General features: G+C 41.3%; 2 protein-coding genes across 3 annotated transcripts in view; one reads left to right on the forward strand and one right to left on the reverse strand.

Annotated features, from left to right (window-relative positions):
- LOC135487539 (leucine-rich repeat serine/threonine-protein kinase 1-like) overlaps positions 1-12,641 on the reverse strand; it is a 29,370-nt gene extending 16,729 nt beyond the window's left edge. Inside the window, exons 1-13 of one of the 2 annotated variants that reach the window (XM_064771317.1) lie at positions 12,515-12,641; positions 11,793-12,024; positions 10,610-10,644; positions 10,028-10,229; positions 9,546-9,669; positions 8,775-8,934; positions 6,634-8,420; positions 5,919-6,219; positions 5,060-5,257; positions 4,126-4,268; positions 3,418-3,532; positions 2,774-2,917; positions 767-1,142 (exon numbers count right to left, since the gene is read on the reverse strand). In XM_064771317.1, the coding sequence (XP_064627387.1) occupies positions 767-1,142; positions 2,774-2,917; positions 3,418-3,532; positions 4,126-4,268; positions 5,060-5,257; positions 5,919-6,219; positions 6,634-8,420; positions 8,775-8,934; positions 9,546-9,669; positions 10,028-10,229; positions 10,610-10,644; positions 11,793-12,012 (3,805 nt within the window). In that variant the 5' untranslated portion in view covers positions 12,013-12,024; positions 12,515-12,641. Of the gene's footprint in view, positions 1-766; positions 1,143-2,773; positions 2,918-3,417; positions 3,533-4,125; positions 4,269-5,059; positions 5,258-5,918; positions 6,220-6,633; positions 8,421-8,774; positions 8,935-9,545; positions 9,670-10,027; positions 10,230-10,609; positions 10,645-11,792; positions 12,028-12,514 lie in introns of both variants that reach the window. The other variant, XM_064771318.1, reaches the window with a different exon arrangement.
- A 309-nt stretch (positions 12,642-12,950) lies between these two features.
- Positions 12,951-19,351, forward strand: LOC135488404 (2-oxoisovalerate dehydrogenase subunit beta, mitochondrial-like). The gene is made up of 9 exons (XM_064773004.1): positions 12,951-13,093; positions 13,845-13,922; positions 14,081-14,149; positions 14,411-14,544; positions 14,888-15,043; positions 15,528-15,699; positions 16,001-16,146; positions 16,592-16,678; positions 17,351-19,351. The coding sequence occupies exons 1-9, from the start codon at positions 12,958-12,960 to the stop codon at positions 17,489-17,491; spliced, it is 1,119 nt and encodes a 372-aa protein (XP_064629074.1). The 5' UTR covers positions 12,951-12,957; the 3' UTR covers positions 17,492-19,351.
- The last annotated feature ends 574 nt before the right edge of the window (positions 19,352-19,925 follow it).

The following is a 19,925-nucleotide window of genomic DNA, read 5'->3' on the forward strand; positions in this document are numbered from 1 at the left end:
TGAAATGTGAGATAGCAAAGCTTGCAGAATATCACATGAATATTGAAATATAACATAGCAAAGCTTGCAGAATATCACGTGGATATTGAAATGTGACATGGCAAAGCTTGCAGATTATCACGTGAATATTGAAATGTGACATGGCAAAGCTTGCAGAATATCACGTGGATATTGAAATGTGACATGGCAAAGCTTGCAGAATATCACGTGAATATTGAAATGTGACATGGCAAAGCTTGCAGAATATCACGTGGATATTGAAATATGACATGGCAAAGCTTGCAGAATATCACATGAATATTGAAATATCACATGGCAAAGCTTGCAGAATATCACGTGAATATTAAAATGTGAGATAGCAAAGCTTGCAGAATATCACATGAATATTGAAATATAACATGGCAAAGCTTGCAGAATATCACGTGGATATTGAAATATAACATGGCAAAGCTTGCAGAATATCATGTGGATATTGAAATGTGACATGGCAAAGTTTGCAGAATATCACGTGAATATTGAAATGTGAGATAGCAAAGCTTGCAGAATATCACATGAATATTGAAATATAACATGGCAAAGCTTGCAGAATATCGCGTGGATATTGAAATGTGACATGGCAAAGCTTGCAGAATATCACGTGAATATTGAAATGTGACATGGCATAGCTTGCAGAATATCACGTGGATATTGAAATATGACATGGCAAAGCTTGCAGAATATCACATGAAAATAACTGACGAATAATATTCTGTTTAAACCAACTTACCATCAAGCCCGGTAGCAACTTTAAATATCAAGTCAGCAAGCTTGTCAATATTGTTTCCAAATCGCTTGGTGTTACTAATCTCGATGTGTTCGAGGACTCTTGGCAAACCATGGGTAGGGCTCTCACTGATCTTGATGAACTGGGTCTCGATCTTATTACACAAGTCCTGCACACATTCTTTAGGGTACGTTGATGTCTTCATGTGGTCAAGGTGGGTGCCGACAATGATGACGTTCGAGTCTGGGACCCTCGCTTGTATATTGACGAGCCACTGATGCAACCCCTTGATGCCATTATCGCCATGTTCCATGTTCCACACAACCAGGTAAAGAGCTCGTTTAGAAAGGAAATACTGATGGGTGGCGTAGTACTCTCGCTGCAAAACAAACAAAAAAATAGTTCGCAGTCTTAAAGGGACAACTTGGGTGTGGGATTTACCTGGCCAGGAGGACAATACCCTGGCTTGCCACCATGCACCGCCACTTGTGGTATCACCCTGATGCTGATTTATAATGACTTTGTCAGTGGCAAGGAAGTTTGGGGTATGCCGTTCTAGTCCATTGTTTATTGCAGTTCAATGATTTTTCAAGTATCCTGTTAGGAAAATTCAGGGTCCTGCAGCGAACCCAAAGCAACATATCTTCAAGTTGTCCCTTTGACGGATAAAATTAGGTGCATACAAGTACTCATTTCCAGAACAAAATTTCAAAGGAAGAAATGGCACTTGAAAATGTAAACTGACATCTTGACTGTAGGCCGACTGACTGAATAGACTGACCGGCTGCTGGTCTTTGAAAAGTACATTGGTACGTATCAATGCCCCTCATGTGGTAGGTAAGGGATCACGTCCAAAGTGCGCACGCGATATTCGCCGGCGAAATTCACCCTACAGTATTTCGCCTGCGAAATCTGTCCGAAAATCGACCGGCGAATGTGAGGCGATAATATCAATATGAAATCGCCGAAATGTCAGATGCGAAATTCGCCCACAATCGCGCCAATTCTTCGATTTCGCCCCAAAAATCGCTCCAGGCGATAATGGAGCGATTTTACGAAATTGGTGGCTCTTGCATGCTTGTCCGATATTCGGAACGATTTTGCAACGACTTTCGTCTTGTTTTATTGGCGGAAAATTGCAGTCATGTAAACAAATCGGGTCATACTAAACAGTTCACCAGGTTTAAACACATTCATACCTTAAAGCCATCAAAGTAAAATCTAATGGTCATAAACGAAATAAGCATGAAATTTTCAGGAAATGTATTTTCTATGGTGTACGTATTACGTTTTGGCCACAAAATTTTATTTTGATGATTTCATACCCGACTTTAAACCTAGTGAACGCTGGTGGGCGCTGTTTAGGATGACCGGATACTACAACGATCTTGATTGGTTGGCTGAGACTCGGAAACATAAGCCTAACTATGATTAGCTGTATGATTCAGTACATTCCAGCAACAATCTTTCGGAATGCATACCATAATACTAAGAACCTCAAACCTCTGTGCCAAATTTGTGTTATGATTACTGCAATCAGGTTGACCGGGAATTCCAGTTTGTGTTTTTGTTCGGTCTGCTATCAGCTGATGTCGGAATACGCATACTACAACACATGTAGGCCTTTAATATTCGCTTCGTTCCGATGGTTGGTGAGTGCGAATTAGGCGCGATTATTATTTTCGCCTGCGATTTTTATTCAGTCTGAATTTTCGCCTGATCATAATTAATAGAATCGCCGAAGCAGGGAGCGATTTGGAGGCAAATGAGTGTGGCGATATTCGACCAGGCGAATTTTCGCCCCGATTCGCGCAGCGAATATTCGCGTGCGGACTTTGGACGTGATCCCTAACTAAGTACCCTAAGTAAGGTACGTCACACCCTACATCTGAGTGCACTAGAAATATCTGCATCCTTCCTCTTATTCATAATATGCAAATTGCTGAGTAACCTAAATGTTAGAGGAGAACAAAGATCGATGTTTACTTCAAACCATTTTTACAGGCTTACTTTTCCACCAAAATCCCATGTCTTGAATATCACCTTCTGCTTGTTCTTGGTCATGGTAAGCTCTTGGATGTCGACGCCCTCTGTTGGCAAGTACTTGTCCTTCTTGGAGCGGAGATCGGGCTGGCCTAGTCTCTGTGAACGCGTCTGAGAAAGTAACGGAGAGCTCATTTCAACGTAATTCGATGCAGACATGTTGAACAGAGACACATACCTTTCTGTTAATGAGAAATTACAAGGATTTTCAAGGACTTTTTTCTTAATGTTGAGTTGTGCATTATGAAGGCATATTTGGAATCATATTTAGGAGCTAAAATTGATCGGGCCTTTGGGTGTGACACATTACCGGGTGAGGAATACAGTGATGTAGAACACAGAAGTAGGCCATGGGTCCAACCCAATAAGGAACTAGTTTTTTAATTCAAGACAAAATTTTTGGGGCAGAGTAAAAATGCTCTTATCGAGATACATGAAGTAAGGTGTTTGCTTTACATGAACAAAGGTTCCAGCAAAAATATTTACCCCAAAGTCAGATACTTTGACACTAGAAACCAGAAAATCATTTCAACTGCTCTTAACTGAAAGAGTTTAGTTTATAATTTGTCTCCTAGGTGGCAGGACCAAAGGAAGCAGGTTTGGCACCATACCTTCTGCTCGACACTTGGGTTGTTTTCATGCTTCCTAAGATTCCTCAGCATCATCGACTTGCCGATGTTCTCCACTCCCACCACCATCAGCTTCAAGCGATTGTACTCAACCATTCTGAAAACGAGATGAGAACTTCTAGAACTAACACCAGGTCGTTACTGTCAACTATGTCACGTACCACAGCTTCTTCATATCCCATGGTACACTATCACGGAACCACAATGCTTAAAATGTACACAATGTATTACAAGACCACTCATTTATGAAGTCATAGGGATTTTTTTACGCCAATCATATATTTTATTCACCTTTGAAACTTTCATGCATATGTCAAGAAATACTGTGCATAAAAAGTGCTGAGGAATTGTCCTTAATAGAAAGGTGTCCTGATCAGAGAGGTCAAATTGAGTTGAAATAACCATATTAGGACCAAAACTAGTGTCCTTAAGAGAGAGGGTCTCCTTATTAGAGAGGTGTCCACTAATGGAGGTTCCACTGTACTTATATCACTAAAAGACACCAACTGCACAAGTTGGGATTTACAATCACCAAATAACCACTGGGACCAAGCGTAGTTTTGCTGCAGTCATGCCTGCAGTGGGAAACTGCTTGCTCTAGTATAGTTGAACCAGGCCATTCATGTTCTAAGCTAAGCATTAGCTGTCTCATTCATGCAATCTCCCAACGACTGATGAAAAATGACTTACTTGTCCTGCTGAGACTTCAAATATCCTAATATATCCAGCGTGCTGGCATTCTGCGCTTTAAGGGTCTGCAAGTGACCCTCCAATGGACATCCGCTCAGGTCGAAGTTCCACAATTTGTTCAAGTTGCCAAGGGCACTGGGAAGCTGCAACGCAACAATCAATATCCATCACAGTAAACAGCAAGGCAAATATGGCTCGGAGAAATCTGGTTAAAATCTCAAATGCCAGCTGTCACCTGTAGGACATTGCCATGGATATGATACAAACCCTGACCTACATTTTCTAACATTAGGCAGAATCTGGGTCATACTTGTGCAATAGCATTCCGCGAAGTTACTATTCATAGCTCACAAGGTCATTTGAATAAGATATTGATGACGTTTTTAGTCACGTGACAATCGGACATCGACACTTATTTCTACGCATTTGAGCTTATTTCAAAGTCAATTATCTTTGACCCTGCATTGTTTTTAGCATGAATGATACCATAGAGTCAGAGAGAGAAATATTCAGAACAATTATGTAGTATTTCCAACACTCGGACATGTGCTAGATTGAAACTAACTGCCCTCGTTAGAAAGCCTGAATCCATTACGAAACCGCATGTTTGTCCGACATTGCCTGTAATTCAGCGATGGGGAAATAGAGGGCAGCAGCTGCAGTGACGTCATCTTTGCAGAATGCTATTCACGGTATCCTGTGTGAAGACAGTAAATGGATGATGGTGCTTTCCTCACAGTCCAGGTTCTGAAGGGGATCCAAACAGTATTCATAGCCTCCCACTCGGTGCTGCCAGGTGGCTCTGTGGGTATGGTGCCGGACTGCCCTGGCTTCCCTTTACATGATTTTCCTGGCACATTTCGTTCCCTTCCTTAGCTAGTCTATCCGCCCCTTCAGAAAGAACACCGAAAAAGAAGAAGTCGTCGTAACTTACCGTTTTGATATCATTCTTTTTAAGTATCAGCTGTGTGAGATGCTCCATCTCTGCGATCTCATCCGGAATCGCATGAAGCTTATTGTTGGACACATCCAGCGTGGACAGGATCGGAAAAATCAACAACTGACGCTTCTCATTCTTTTCATCTGTGTAACTTTGTGGAAATACTTCACCAGAAATTCGCTTGCCAGAATCCTGAAAGTGTCAAGCACATAACATTACATTCCTAAAAGTGTCAAGCACATTACATTACAATCCTGAAAGTGTCAAGCACATTACATTACAATCCTAAAAGAGTCAAGTACATTACATTACAATCCTAAAAGTTAAAGTTAACGTTAAAGTTTTGGGTTTATAGTCCGATACCAACCACAATATAATTTATCAGCCGACAACTTTACACTTCAACCCTGGCCTTAACCTTTCAGAATCCTAAAAGTGTCAAGCACATTACATTACAATCCTAAAAGTGTCAAGCACATTACGTTACAATCCTAAAAGTTAAAGTTAACGTTAAAGTTTTGGGTTTATAGTCCGATATCAACCACAATATAATTTATCAGCCGACAACTTTACACTTCAACCCTGGCCTAAACCCTAAACCTTTCAGTATGTTAACAATACTTTTAGTGATGCATTGAAGTGACATTATCAGTTCTTATGCAAGAAGTGACATCATATTCTTGGGTATATAGTAGCACTTGTTGTTAGAAAATGGGTGGATGTCAGACATTCGAGTGTGGATCCCAGATGGCTAAAAATTTAAATGTGGAGTACCGGTCAAACACCGATCAACGAGCTGGCCCAAACAGTAGGGCACAAGATTCAGTCTTTATTAAGTCCTGATTACACTTACCGATGGTAACGTCTGACTACTATTAGCCGGTAATGGCGTCGACCCACGCCTGGGTACAGTAACCGCTCCCCCTTTTGGCAGACTCTCAACACCCGTATCAGGAATGGAAATATCTGATTCCTTCCTTCTCTTGAAGGTCAGGTTCAGCTCGATGAGCATGTTGTTTGCGAGGTATAGCGTGTGTAGGCTGTCGAAGCGGTGGTGCTGTCGATGGAAGCACGTCGGTATGGAGAGATTGCCCTCTTTCGCACCCAAGCCGGAAAAAGTGTTGCCATGTTTTTTTCTGGTAGAGCCAGTTCTCCTGTAGTGAGAAAATGAGTTCAGAATTGACATTTTCTGCGGACATTCTTTGACCGGTTTTGTGACAGCATCATGACACGACGCAGGTAGATGGATGATGCAATGCATTGCATGATGTCAATGCCACCGAGTGTGTCACAAAAGTCAATAGCCAGAGAATATTTTAATTTTTTTCCCTTCCTCATACAGAAAAGTTTGCCTCAAAGCAAATTATGCAACTTTTGAAATTGGTGTTGCCATTGATGCTATTGAGGGAGGACAAATCTAAGAATTTAAAAGGAAGGGGTTCACCAAGAGATGACCAAGGGTCATTACTAATCATGACAATAGGCACACTTCTACGGGGTCTTGGGGTCAAGAAATTTTGAAATCCAGACACTCGGAGATGTGTTAGAAACAAAAATCTGAAACTCACCCTCCTGCTTGAAGCTGATTACGAGAGATATACTCGACCTCTGCATCGGTATCACCATTCTTGGTCAGTCCCGTAATCGTATTCCCGGACAGATTCAGCACCCTTAGAGACTTTGGGTAATCTTTTGGGCGGCCAATCTCCATAATCTGATTCCCTGACAGGTTCAACTTGGATAATTTCGGCACAATACACGGCAAGTTCTGTGGTACAACTTTGAAACAGTTATTAGCTAAATTCAATTCCTTGAGCCTTGACTCGACAAATTCCTCATCACCAATAGGTCCTTCGAGCGAGTCTTGTAGATTCGGGATCTTTCCTTCCCAGATAGTGTACGAACTAAATTGACTTTCGGTGCAGTTTTGTATCATTGAGGCCAGTGGTGACGAAACTGCATCGACCTCATCTTCACCTTCAGCGGAGACTTGCATCTGAAGTCTCCTGCCAAGGCCACTAGCTTTACTATTAGCATGTCCAATGGAGGCTATTTTCGAGCTGGGTCCAATGCAGCTTTTGAACGACTGGAAAGGCAATTCAGATATTTTATTGTTCACGAGAATCAGCTCAGTCAGTTTTGGTGCGGTCCAAATTTCCTTTGGCAATTCACATATTTTGTTCGAAGATGCATTCAATCGCGCCAACTTTGCAACGCTCTGATGAAACAACCAAATTGGAAGGGTTGGAATTTCGTTCCTTTGTATTTGAAGTTCTTCTAAGACCTCTGGGTAGGCATTAAGGTGGTCAGGTAATGCCTCAATGTTGTTCCTGCATGCGTTTAGGAACCGCAGTGACGGCAGGTGGAAGATCTCGTGTGGGAGTTCTTTCAGCGAATTGTTCGAGATGTCAATCTGCGTGATGGAGAAATGAACAAAGTCTTTGCGAAAGCGTAGATGCTCATTATGATGAAGGCACGCGTCCGTCCACCATTCCTCCTGAATCTTGTCCATGTTTGGAATCAGACCTTGCCAATTTATACTGACAGCCTTCGTCGGGAATTTCGTACGGAAACCTGAATCAGTCGAATGGATGTCCTCGCCAATTTCACCATCAGCACGCATCCGAACCTGATTGATTTTATTACGCTGATCGGGAAAGGTGCTGTACTTCAACAAGATGCTGATCACTCTGTAATGCTCGTTGAAAGCCGCATTTCTCAGAACCTGTTGACCTACGTCACATGCCCCGTACTTCATCAACAAATCGATCATGCCCAGATCAGAATGTTCGAATGCCAGCATGAGGGGACTTCGACTCAAGTCTTCCACGATGATCTCCGCATTTGGATCTACACCCTGCTTCAGAATCATCTCAGCAATCGCGAGGTACGCCTTCTTCATTTCCTGGTCAGCTTTTGCATGTTCCTGTATGATATCAGAGAGTGGACTTTTTCCGCAGCAGTTCGCATCAAATGGACAAATTTCCTGGGTGTTTTGGTAGAACGACCGATTGTGAGGTAGTCCTGTCTCGTTTTGTTCCAACTCATCATCATAATCGCATGCATATTCAAATCGCGACGCATTAACTCGAAAGTTAATCATGATCTCAACAGTTTTACTACATCCTGCGACGCAGGCAGAGAACAATGCCGTCTTCCCAGACTGATCTGTTTTATTCAGGTCGAATGGGAAAAAGAATTTGAATCCATCTCTATCCTTGTAGCTCTCCTTATTGCCGTCATCATATGGATAGTTCAGTATCGTACTGACAGCCTCTGGCGGTCCTTTTTCTGCAGCAATGTGTAGAGGGAGCTGACCGTCAGCTGTTTCCATGGTAACAGTCACAGGTGTTTTCTGAAAACAGATGATACATAATATGTAGCCTGATAAAAACAAATCGATCGTACCCAGATCAGAATGTTCGAATGCCAGCATCCGGAGACGTCTACAGCAGTAGCGCTGTGGAAGAGAGTCGGCCTCATACTCAAGAGGTCGTGGGTTCGACCCCCGGCCGAGTCACTGCTTAATTCCCCTACGTGGTCATGTTCAAGTGAGAGCCTTGTGGTTGCTCCTTGAAACACTCGATTGATTTCTGTGGAGACCGGGCTGTGGAATCTTTTTGGGATCTATCAGAGACACAGGGTTTGCAAGGCATAGAGTGCGTACTCAATTTGAGTGAATATGACTAACAAGTTAATACAAACTTACCTCAATCAGAATCTTGACCAAATTCTTCTCATCTTGGACCCTGGACTGACACGCTGCATGCAGTGCCGTCCATTTTGTCAGAGGGTCCACCACGCATGGGTCAACTCCCGGGTAACTCAGGAGCAGACACGCCATATCGAAATTACCTGCTTCACAGGAGCTGAAAAATGATAGACTTTCTTCATGAATATCTAATGATCATCACACGATATCGTGAAAGACAGGCCAAATGTTACATACAGTGGACCTCACATAGCGGACACCTCTCTATTAAGGACATCTTCTCTATTAAGGTCACCTTCTTGATTGAGGACACTAGTTTTGGTCCCAAATTGGTTGTTTCCATTCAATTTGACCTCTCTAATCAGGACGACTCTCGAATAAGTACAGCTTGTCAGTCCCGAGGGTGTCCTTAACAGAGTGGTAGAGAGGTTCTATATGATTTAATTTTGGAAGTATGTTCGTGAGATGGCAATCTGAAGGGCCAACACAGAGGGTAAATTCTTCACTACAATGTGCTCCAAGATGATATAGTTTCTATCTATCATTAGTGTAAAAAATGCTATTGTAAATTATGTCGCATTTCTCTTATAATTAGCATCTGAAAGCTTTGTGATGGCCAAATTTTGGCGATGACCACTTTTAAAAAAAGGCAATATCATTCTTGCGTTCAAATGGACTTTTGCCAGAGCTTTCTCCAGTAACAGCCCAAAAGCAACTAGGAGTAGTACTCTCTATTTTGAAGAATTTCGTCCTCGTCTTATTACCTACCGATAAAGTAATGATGGCACACCATTACAGAATGAATGAATGGTCTCCGCGACGGATTCGGAAATCTGCTGGGCGAACTCCCTGGCTGCCTCGATATCATTTGACTGAACGGCATCACTGAAACCTGGCAGATGAGGAGAGAAACACAGTCAGAAGGCCACCTAATAGTAGATTTTATGTTGGGCACGGCAGTAAACATGAATTTTATGTCAAAAGATTTTCATCCAATGTATTATCAAAAATCCACGTAAGTGTGACTCGGACCACATATGAATGGATTGGGGAACAGAACTGTTCTTGGTGTTTTTTTAATTATCAACTTCATGGAAATTTTGTCAAAACACATTTTCTCAAATGATCAAGCAACTGTTGACACGGAAACGCCTGCATGCCTTTTTTGAAAGTTTTTCACAAATCATGAAAATATGTGACCGTGAAACATGATGAAAACTGGCATGACCATAGGACCACCTGGCACTTACTGGCTCTTAAGGCTTTGAGTTCCCTATTTCTTGCTCCCTGTTGATCATGGAGTAGTGTTACGATTTCTGCCAACTCGTTTTTTTCAGCGATATCGAGCGGGGTGACCTGATCCTCATCTGTGGCATTGGGGTCGGCGCCGTAGTTCAATAACGTCTTGACGATTTTCTCGTTTTCCTTCTCAACGGCAAAATGGAGAGGCGTCTGTAAAAGGTGTTATGATTCCATTTAGTGATGTTCACAGGGATGCCTTATGCCTCGTGCACCGTTTGGCATTGAAGAGGCCTGAATAAGTCTATAGTTTGGTTCAAGATGTTCAGAAATCTTGAAAATCGCCCTCATTTTCAAATTGATTTTCAAGATTTCTCAACATCTTGGACAAGACTATAGTAAAAAAAGTAAGATATCCGAGAGAAGGGGCATGTGTGGGTCACTCAACCAATCTTGGTATTCACATATATGTCCAGGTTTTTTAATTGTACCACTTGACCTTACATTTTGTAAATAGAGTTTAAAACGTACTGCATGATTTGTAGGGTATTTTAACGAACAGGGTCAATTAATCTTTCTTAATCAATTCTTACCTTTCCACTACATTTCTCTTTCTTATTCGGATCAGCTGAAATCAAATCAATAAAGGGTAGTGAAATAGATTTGAAAACATAGAGTGCTGACAATTTGCATTAGAAAGAACACTCTGTCTATGCATGGCATGATCAAAAGCATCAAACCTCTGCTGTATGAAAAAGACCTTATTTGCATTGATTTATCCAACTTGATGACCCGTTAAAGAGATCCAGTCGTGCCTCAAGTCTTTATTTAGACTAGCTGAACGTAGTAAAAATAACTAAATTGGTGATTGTCGAATGTCAAGTACATGTAATGATTTTTTAAGTATACTGGAACCTCCCTTTTAAGGACACCTTTGGGAAAGACACTTGCTGTCCGTAATAGAAAGGTGTCCTAAATACTCAGGTCAAAAAGAATGGAAAGGACCAATTTAGGAGAAAAGAATTGTGTCCTTAACATAAAGAGGGCATCTGGCTCATAGAGGAGTCTGCTAGGGAAGTTTAAATGAACTTCCTCAATCACAAACTGAAAGAGATGTCCAAACACTTCTTTGTCTTCATTTTTTAAAGCACGGAATTTTAAAATGAACCTTGTTCTATTTCTTAGATGGAATGATAAGCTGAGATTACTACTTTGATTCAAAGCAGGAAGAAAAAAGCTGAAAAGCAATAAAACATTAATGGTGTCCTATTAGTCATAGTGGCTGGAGTGCCGGTGTAATGTTTTTGAGTGTTTCTGTTTTTGAGTGTTTCCCCTCATTGTTTGGGAACGCTCAAAAATAGATTGACGAGTATTTCTGTGTATCCCCCCTATTGAAAAGTCATGGTCTCTCTAGCTGCCTATTGTTTGGAAACACTGAAACATGGGGAACAACCACAGATGTTACACCGGGTTCATAAATCAGGAGGTCATGGGTTTGACTTTTGGATGAAAATGCTCAGGTTGTAGCGCTGATTGAGCTGCAGCTCATCTGACATGTCCGAGTTCAACAGAATACAATGTAGTTACAAGGATAGACCAGGTTTAAAGTGTGAAGTTAGATGATAATCTCAAACATTGTCAATAACTGACTATACATGTAAAACACCTAAAACTTTAAAATTTCAAAAAGTAATGAAGTGTTTTGGTGCAGGCTGAAAATCAGGTGAGGGCGGGGAGGAGAAACATAAAATCAAATGAATTTGATCATTATATTACCTCGTTGATCCAATAGAATCTTGAGACACTCATAACTGCCATGAATTGCTGCCAAGTGGAGTGCAGTGAACCCTCGGGCATTCGGCTGGTTCAGATATTTGAAATTATCGACCTCTTCTAAGAATTTAATGAGGACATTTTCGTTGTTGTATTTTGAGGGGCGGTAGAACTTTTTCTCGACCGGATCATCGTCCAGGCTGAAGGACTGTACACTCGCCATCTTGATGTCAATCTGCTAAATGATGAATGTTATGAACACCAGAATCAATAACTGTTTTTAAGAAGAAATGGAAAAAACAGGGCGTTTCACAAAACAAAAGAAAGTGCTAATTCCTGTTAACAATTTGGAATGACCTATACTATTTCAAAGCACCGGGTAGCAGCTTTAGGATTTTGTTTGAAAAATATTCTCTTTCTCGAATCAAATAATGAGATATGATACTCAAGCATACTCTATCTGCCAGTAGGCCTATGGTTTTACAGTAGGGCCGCGCCATGCAGGAACATATTGTAGCCTACTTAGTGCCGGCCAAACATCATCTTGAGGCATTCCTCTTTTAAACACATGATGATGCACACAAACTCTCACTGTTATCCGTCATTGATTGAAAAATCTCAAGCACTGAATCAGGAAATGAAAACAAAATGAAATCAATGGACTTAGTAATTAGTTTTGAAATGAAAACGAACAAGCAAAACGTTTTATCTTGCAACCACTTTACCCGTCAGTACATTCCCTTCAAGCTCGTCTCAGTAGAAGGGTTCAAACATCAGTCATCAACAGATACCAAAAAACTCTGTTCATTCTTTTATCACAAGTTAGAACAACTTTTTGGTCCACCTCAAAAGTTCCAGCTGAAGAGGGGTTTCCCAATGAACTTTAAATCTACGGTGCTGGTGCTATATGATGATAAATTTCGACTCGCAAATGGATGAATTTTACAATAAGATTCCAACAAAAAATATACAGGGACTGATTTTCTGCTGATAGTTTGGGTTAAAATATGATAAAATGCTGGAAGGAATCATGAGTAACTGGATATTTCATCAGAGTATAAATGTTTTAGTGGTTACTTATCGGGCACCGTAGAAAATTGGGGAACCCCTCTATAATAGTGGCCAATCGAATCACTCGTTTCATTTGGCCACGGGATTTCCTTCCAAGATGGCTTCCAAAAATTTTCTTCGATTTTTTGGCAGACAAAAATATGGAAAATACCTTCAAAAAGCACATTTATGTCAACCAGTGCGACATTCGTCGGCATTTACTTATGTCCCAGAATCAGCCCCACCTATGTCTGGTTAGTTTTGAACTGTCATTTTCCAATAACTTGCCAAAATGTTCAGGATGCTGTATCACCATGCATGCGTGTACTGGCGTACTGCACGTACCGTACCAATAACCATGTTGTCATACTCATGTACACAGATTTTTGTTGCAGTACATAAGGGTCATCAAAATAGCGTCCACTGCACTGGGTCCCGGTGCCGGGAAGTGAAACTGAAAGTTGTTTTAACCATATACACCCTATTATTTCGCGTTGGACGCAATTTAGGATGACCGCTTCTATGACTATGTAGCCATAGGCATAGGCATACCAGTACTGGCGGTAGGCCTTTTCCATTTTTGAAGAAGACGAATCAGAGCCATAACAAATCAAATGCGCACACTCGGAACACATCAGAAGGCCTAAGCCAACTTCGGACAATGCCATAAGCCACTGTGACTCTTAGATCCATGTGAAACGCATGCATGACTCATTGACTGGTCAGCGCCCAAACAAACTTCTTCGAAAAGGTCAATTGATGCAGTGACAGTCTCATGTAACAAACAGGGGTAGAGGTCTCGGAGAACGAGCCTCTCTTTGGACTTTCAGAGGATCAGGCAATTATGTCTCCGTTGTCTGGAGATCCAGTTGGGGGCAACACCAAATGGTGCAGCCCTGTTACAACGTCAAAGTCTTTAAAAAACTGTGATCCAGGACTCGAAAGAAGAAGAAGCCTGGGTTGATTCTTTTGCCACCAATTTACAGTTTTCATTTCATTTTTCAGGTGAAACTTCAAGAATGAATCTCTTCCAAGCTGTTAACAGTGCTATGGATGTCTCTCTTGGCACAGATCCCACTGCAGGTAAGAATAAAGCCACAAGGATGGATAACTTTGCACCTGCTTTAATGAATCAGGTTATATTTAGGCTAGCAAAAACACATGTTGGGCTACAAAGACCAAATGACATTCATATTCTGTTGCCCTGATGATCCTCTGTACCTCTATACTTTTCCTTCCAGTCATATTTGGTGAGGATGTAGCGTTTGGTGGTGTGTTCCGTTGTACTGTTGGCTTGAAGGATAAATATGGTAGGTATGGTTTGACAGATAGACATACAGTTGAACCTACCTTGGTGGGTCACCTCGGTTGACAGGTTACCCTCTTGATTACGGGACACTGATTATGGTCCTGAATTGGTAAAGTCCCTTCAACCTGTGACCTCAGGATCAAGTCCATTATCTCAACTCTCAAAGCCAGTGTTTTTGGCATGCATACGCAATTTGTCCTGGATCTCAGATCTCCGCTTTATCTCTCATCTGTGTCAAAGATAGATCTGTTGTCTCGTTCAGGTAAAGACAGGGTCTTCAACTCTCCACTGAGTGAGCAAGGCATTGTCGGCTTTGGTGTCGGAGTGGCAGTGGCGGGGGCAACAGCTATAGCAGAAATCCAGTTTGCTGATTACATTTACCCAGCTTATGACCAGGTATGCTTCAGAAAAGAATTTTGTGTTTGTACTACATGTGCCTGCAAGCATTTAAAAACATTTCAATATAAAGTAAACTGTTCGAATTACTTGAATTGAATAGTGAAACCTAGATAGGATGCTGGATTCAGAAGAAGAAGAAGAAGCTGATGGATGAAGAGAAAAAAGCTTCAGATTGGCTGGGCTGTTCTCAAGATAGATGCATCATAGACAAATCAGTCTAGTGATACTTCATGAGCAAATATTTGAAATTAATTCAACACTGAAGAGCCTGGCAGTGCTGCTGCTGCACTCCTACCGAGGAATAGCGGCTTTTGAAAAAAATCTTCTTTTTCGTCTTTAGATCGTTAATGAGGCGTCAAAGTTCCGCTATCGTTGTGGAAACCTCTTCGACTGTGGACGTCTGACTATCCGAACACCTTGCAGTGCTGTCGGTCATGGAGCGTTATATCATTCACAAAGTCCCGAGGCCGTTTTTGCTCATGTGCCAGGAATAAAGGTACCATTTTACAGAACTTGGTTACATAACTAGTATGATAGTTATATTACCTCATGCCACTGACTAAGGAGTTAGCCAGGCTGTCCTTTTTGTAATCTTAACACTTTCGTGGTGCAGGATTTATCAGCTGATTTCTGCAGTGGAATCGCCACTTTTCAGCCCTTCAGCACCATAGTATACACTTTAATATGGATAGCTTTATTGTGTTGGTAAAAGCTTTGTGTGGTCAGTGACGAATTGAACCACACTGACACTGCCCCATTTTAGAGGCAGCATCTCCCAGAGAAACGAGAGCCTTATGTTTAGAGCAGTGGTGGAAGGAGAGACAAAGGGACTGATGGCCAGTGCCAGGAAGGCTGCATCAATATATGAGGCAGCCTCTGTCATTCTTGCCACAAAGGACCCCAGCCTCTTCCCTCGTCTGCACATAATTCCATAGTTCTTTGTGTGAAATTCAATTTCTATTTCTATTTGCATCATACAGGTTGTGATACCAAGAGGGCCAATACAAGCCAAAGGTCTTCTACTCAGCTGCATACGAGACGAAAATCCTTGCATTTTCTTTGAGCCAAAAATATTATATCGGTCTGCGGTGGAGCAGGTACCCACGGGGGACTACATGTTACCTATAGGGAAGGCAGAAGTTATTGTTGAAGGTAAATATCTTCTAATCTTGTCAGTTTCAGCTGTCCATAACAAGAGAGGCGACCACCATCTTTCGTCTTAGGACAGGCTATTGCCACATGGCCTAACAATCAATGGAGATGATTGTTTACTTGGGATCCTTTGTGCCTTATATTATGTGTCAAATGCAGATTTATGGCGGATTATGCCTGAAATATATCAAGTATATGGTATTTGTTGTCTCACAAAACACGACTTGGGTCAAGCTGCCATTTCACTCAACACCTTGGCAATTCTTTGCATATTTTGATTGCTTCCCATCCATATTTTCAGGCACTGATGTGACAATGCTCGCTTGGGGTACTCAAGTGCACGTGTTACGAGAGGTAGCAAATATGGCTCAGGAAAAGTTAGGCGTATCATGTGAAGTTATAGATCTGAGGACGATATTGCCATGGGATCAGGAAACGGTAGCTGAGGTTAGTTTGTCAAGTTATCAGTCATTTCCTCATGAAGTTTGTTAACTCATTTTTCAAGAATTTCATTACACTACATTTGATAAAGAACTGTAATTCAATTGTGGGGGAAGGACAGGGGCTATCTTGAACCGTTCTCTCATCATTCCAGTATAGATATATTTGAACAGATTTATGAACATGTTGAAGTCGGCAGTTACGGTTTAAGATTGGCTCCTTAAACTTTGTTTAACAATTCATTCCACTGAATGTGTCTTTAGCTATGCAATGTGTCATGTCATTTGCATATAGGCATTGGGTGCTACCCAATCGATTATCTCAAAGTCTGCTTATTGTTTGTATGAACACATGCATGTATATGGCCATGTATCTGTAGCCTACATGGATATGAAAATCAGTTACACTTGCTGTATATGGTAGTAAAAGTCACATGCAAATATATTTTCAGTCGGTTTGCAAGACTGGTCGGTTGCTCATATCACACGAGGCACCAATCACCCAGGGTTTTGGTAGTGAAATTGCAGCATCGATACAGGTGAATATCATGTCTCTCTTCTTCACATCTCAATCGAATGATATTCAGTTAGATTTAATGCAAAAAAATGCTTTAATTCAGCTGTGTACTAAGCATTTATTTGCATTTGGATCTAGAAATACTTGGCCTGTCCAGTGGGCAGGATTCAAGCACCACAGCTCGGCCAAGAGAGCAAAAATAAGCAAGAGACTAGCATAAGCAAAAGGATAAAAAGTTTTTAACTTACTATAGCCTATATATACTTCGACCATGTGTTCCCAAAGATCCCAAGGTTAAAATGCCAAAGCGAAATAAGAACTGAATTGGGTAAGGTAGCAGGTTTTTTCTAAGACTCGGAAAGGAGGGACTTGGAATTCAGTAGTACGAGATTCTCGGAACACCGTAAATGATTCTCTGGGGTGACATCAGGACATAATTTGGGTGTCCATTTTCCTTTCATTCAGTGCTATTTCAGTGAAGAACGCAAGTGCAGAATGTGATTTCTTGTGCAGATGACCAGAAAATGTGTTCTAGCTGTCCAATATTGTGCGTTTACTTTCAAAACAATCCTTGAAATATTGAGCATTGGTCTGCTTGGACAAGGAATTGTGAGATTAGTTTTCTTGAATGAGGAGCTATGTCTTGCTTATAGATTATTTGATTCCAACTGAATGATTTACTTATATTTTCCAGAATGAATGCTTCTTGAATCTGGAGGCTCCCATCGCTCGTGTCTGCGGATACGACACCCCGTTCGCTCACGTCTTTGAACCATTCTACGTGCCAGATAAACATAGGTGCTTTGATGCTCTCAAGAAAATGATGAACTTTTAATGAGGAGTTGTGCTAGTTCTGGAAATGAATGCTGGAAATCCACTGGTGCCTGCACAGTTTGAAGTGGAGAGGGCACCACTGGAGCAATAGCAAATGAAGCTGAATTACTTGGGGTTTTCGGTGGCTTGTTTATTTTGGGGGGGGATTGATTTATTCACACTTTTCTTGGTCAGGTTTTAAAATCAATTCTTCATTGAAAGGGTTGGCCAAAGGGATAAGAAAGGCAGTCCCTGTTACATGGGAGAGCAGGGCACAGTGGACCATTTTCGGGTTTTTGGTCTTCATGCAAAACCTCTAGATGTCACAACATTTTCCCAAGAAGATTTATTGGATTCTGCTCAACCAAGTTTTGGTGGGAGCAATTTTCAAAATAAAATATTCTGTGCACCACCAGCTTGCCCCACTGTGCCATCACTGCTTGCAAAATTACTGAGGGGTTTGAAAAATGCATTTTGCAGGTATGAAAATGAATAATATGAATTCTTGAAATAATGATAAATGTGTTATACAAAGGTGAAATACAAAGCCACATTGAAAGGTTTTGTTTAATTGATCGGAGTTGTGAGAAACTGATGGCCCCACGGCCCATTGTGCCTTGCCCCCTCGGCCCAAAACACACACTTGACCAGGTGACGCTCGTGGCCTGGCCACGAGTGGTTTTGTGTAATTGATCGGAGTTATGAGAAACTGATGGCCCCACGGCCCATTGTGCCTTGCCCCCTCGGCCCAAAACACACACTTGAACAGGTGACGCTCGTGGCCTGGCCACGAGTGAATGGGTATGACCCAAAAGGGGGGCAAGTTCCCATGCATTGCATTACATGCACTTCTCCGAACTCCCCAATGTGGAAAATGGTTTGTCCGGCTAGAGTTATCCCTTTGAGGCTGTTGCATCAATGCCTATTGAGACCAAGCAGCTTCTTTGAACTTTGTAAGGAAATCTAATGTTAATCTGTTTTGTGTGCAAATAGAAGTGTGTTTATTCTAATCATGTGATAGGTTTTCTCAACGAAGACATTTCTTGGATTTTGGGGATATTTGATTGTGGTAAAGTACAGGCATATCAGCTGTTAAAATGAATACTCCTTGTTTATGGGGTTAAGTTTGTATTGTTGATGGATCATTTTTTGTGATGAAGTCATTGTTAGGAAAACCAACTGGGACCAACAAATGTCTACTTCAATACTTAACCCTCTTTTATGTGTTTCCCTGTATTTTTCCTGGAGCATTTCAGGAAAACCAACTGGGGACAACAAATGTCTACTTCAGTACTTAACCCTTTTTTATGTGTTTCCCTGTATTTCCCTGTAGCATTTCAGCAATTTTCACCCAAAAAGACCTCCAAAAGCACCCATGTACATGACACCTACTAAATTTCAATAGTATTTCAGCAATAGATCCCGAACTGGCCGAGATCCGGCCTTAGTTTCATTGCTTGAGTCAAGATGGCGATGGTGTCGCTTGAGATTAGGTACATACTGGCGGCCGGATAGGGATATACAGACGAAAATCAGTGGCCGGTTATCAGCCGGATAATGGTCTAGATTAGGACACAATGATCAATGGTATGGCTCTGTTGTGTAATGATTTTGGGTGGAGACCATGGGTGATATGAATAAACACTAGTAAATGCTTTTACTTCTATTTTGTACAGAAATGCCTAGTGTAAATGTACGTGAAGTTTTAAGAAAAAGCATTTCCTAGTCTTTATTCATATCACCCAATGTCTGATAAGAGAATGCTTTTTGAACAAATAAGTGGCAGACAGTGGTTTTCCTAATGATGTTCATTCAGCATGCTGGTTTTAGCCATGCAAGTCAATGCACAGTATCACTGTAAATAAAGTATACACTAAACCAATCTGCTGCCTTTGAATTTATTTTCTTTGGTCAATTTGCTTGTCTACTACTGATTGTATCGAAAAAATGAGACAAAAACTAACTACAGTTGGGTTTTTTGGGACACCCAGTAAATCTGGTGATGAATTTCCAATAAGGTACACACTGGGCAGCTGCAGTTGAGAAATCAATCACCTGAGACGAATTTTAGGCGAGCAGTCGTTGTTTATAAGAAGGATAGACTGTCCCGGAGGATGCAACCAGAACTGTCTTCCAGGATGTGAAAGGCCATCACACCTTGTGTCGAGGTCCGGTCTTACAGGATGTGACAGCAGGATATCAAATCGTGCATTTTATTTCTTTAAATAAATCATTAAGCGTCACATTGGCTCCTAGCTCTGTTCACCATCCCAATTGGCATCGAAAATCCCCAAATATTGTGCATTTTTTCCTGAATAATTCTTACAGTGACCATTCTCCCCTGAAAGACAGTTGTTTACGCTACAAAAATCAAAAAAAATCGAGGGTCAACCATTGAACTTTTGAGATATGTTGAATTTTGCACAAATCAGCGAAAAACGCACCAACTGGCACTG

Source organism: Lineus longissimus, chromosome 5 (assembly GCF_910592395.1).
Source record: "Lineus longissimus chromosome 5, tnLinLong1.2, whole genome shotgun sequence".
Lineage (NCBI taxonomy): Eukaryota > Metazoa > Nemertea > Pilidiophora > Heteronemertea > Lineidae > Lineus > Lineus longissimus.

What these genes read in the sequence shown, in the direction of transcription:
- LOC135488404 (XM_064773004.1), top strand. Translation starts at nt 12,958, where the DNA reads ATGGCTTCCAAAAATTTTCTTCGATTTTTTGGCAGACAAAAATATGGA. An exon ending in TGGCACAGATCCCACTGCAG is followed by an intron (nt 13,923 to 14,080) that starts GTAAGAATAAAG and finishes TTTTCCTTCCAG; the next exon opens with TCATATTTGGTGAGGATGTA. An exon ending in GGCAGAAGTTATTGTTGAAG is followed by an intron (nt 15,700 to 16,000) that starts GTAAATATCTTC and finishes CCATATTTTCAG; the next exon opens with GCACTGATGTGACAATGCTC.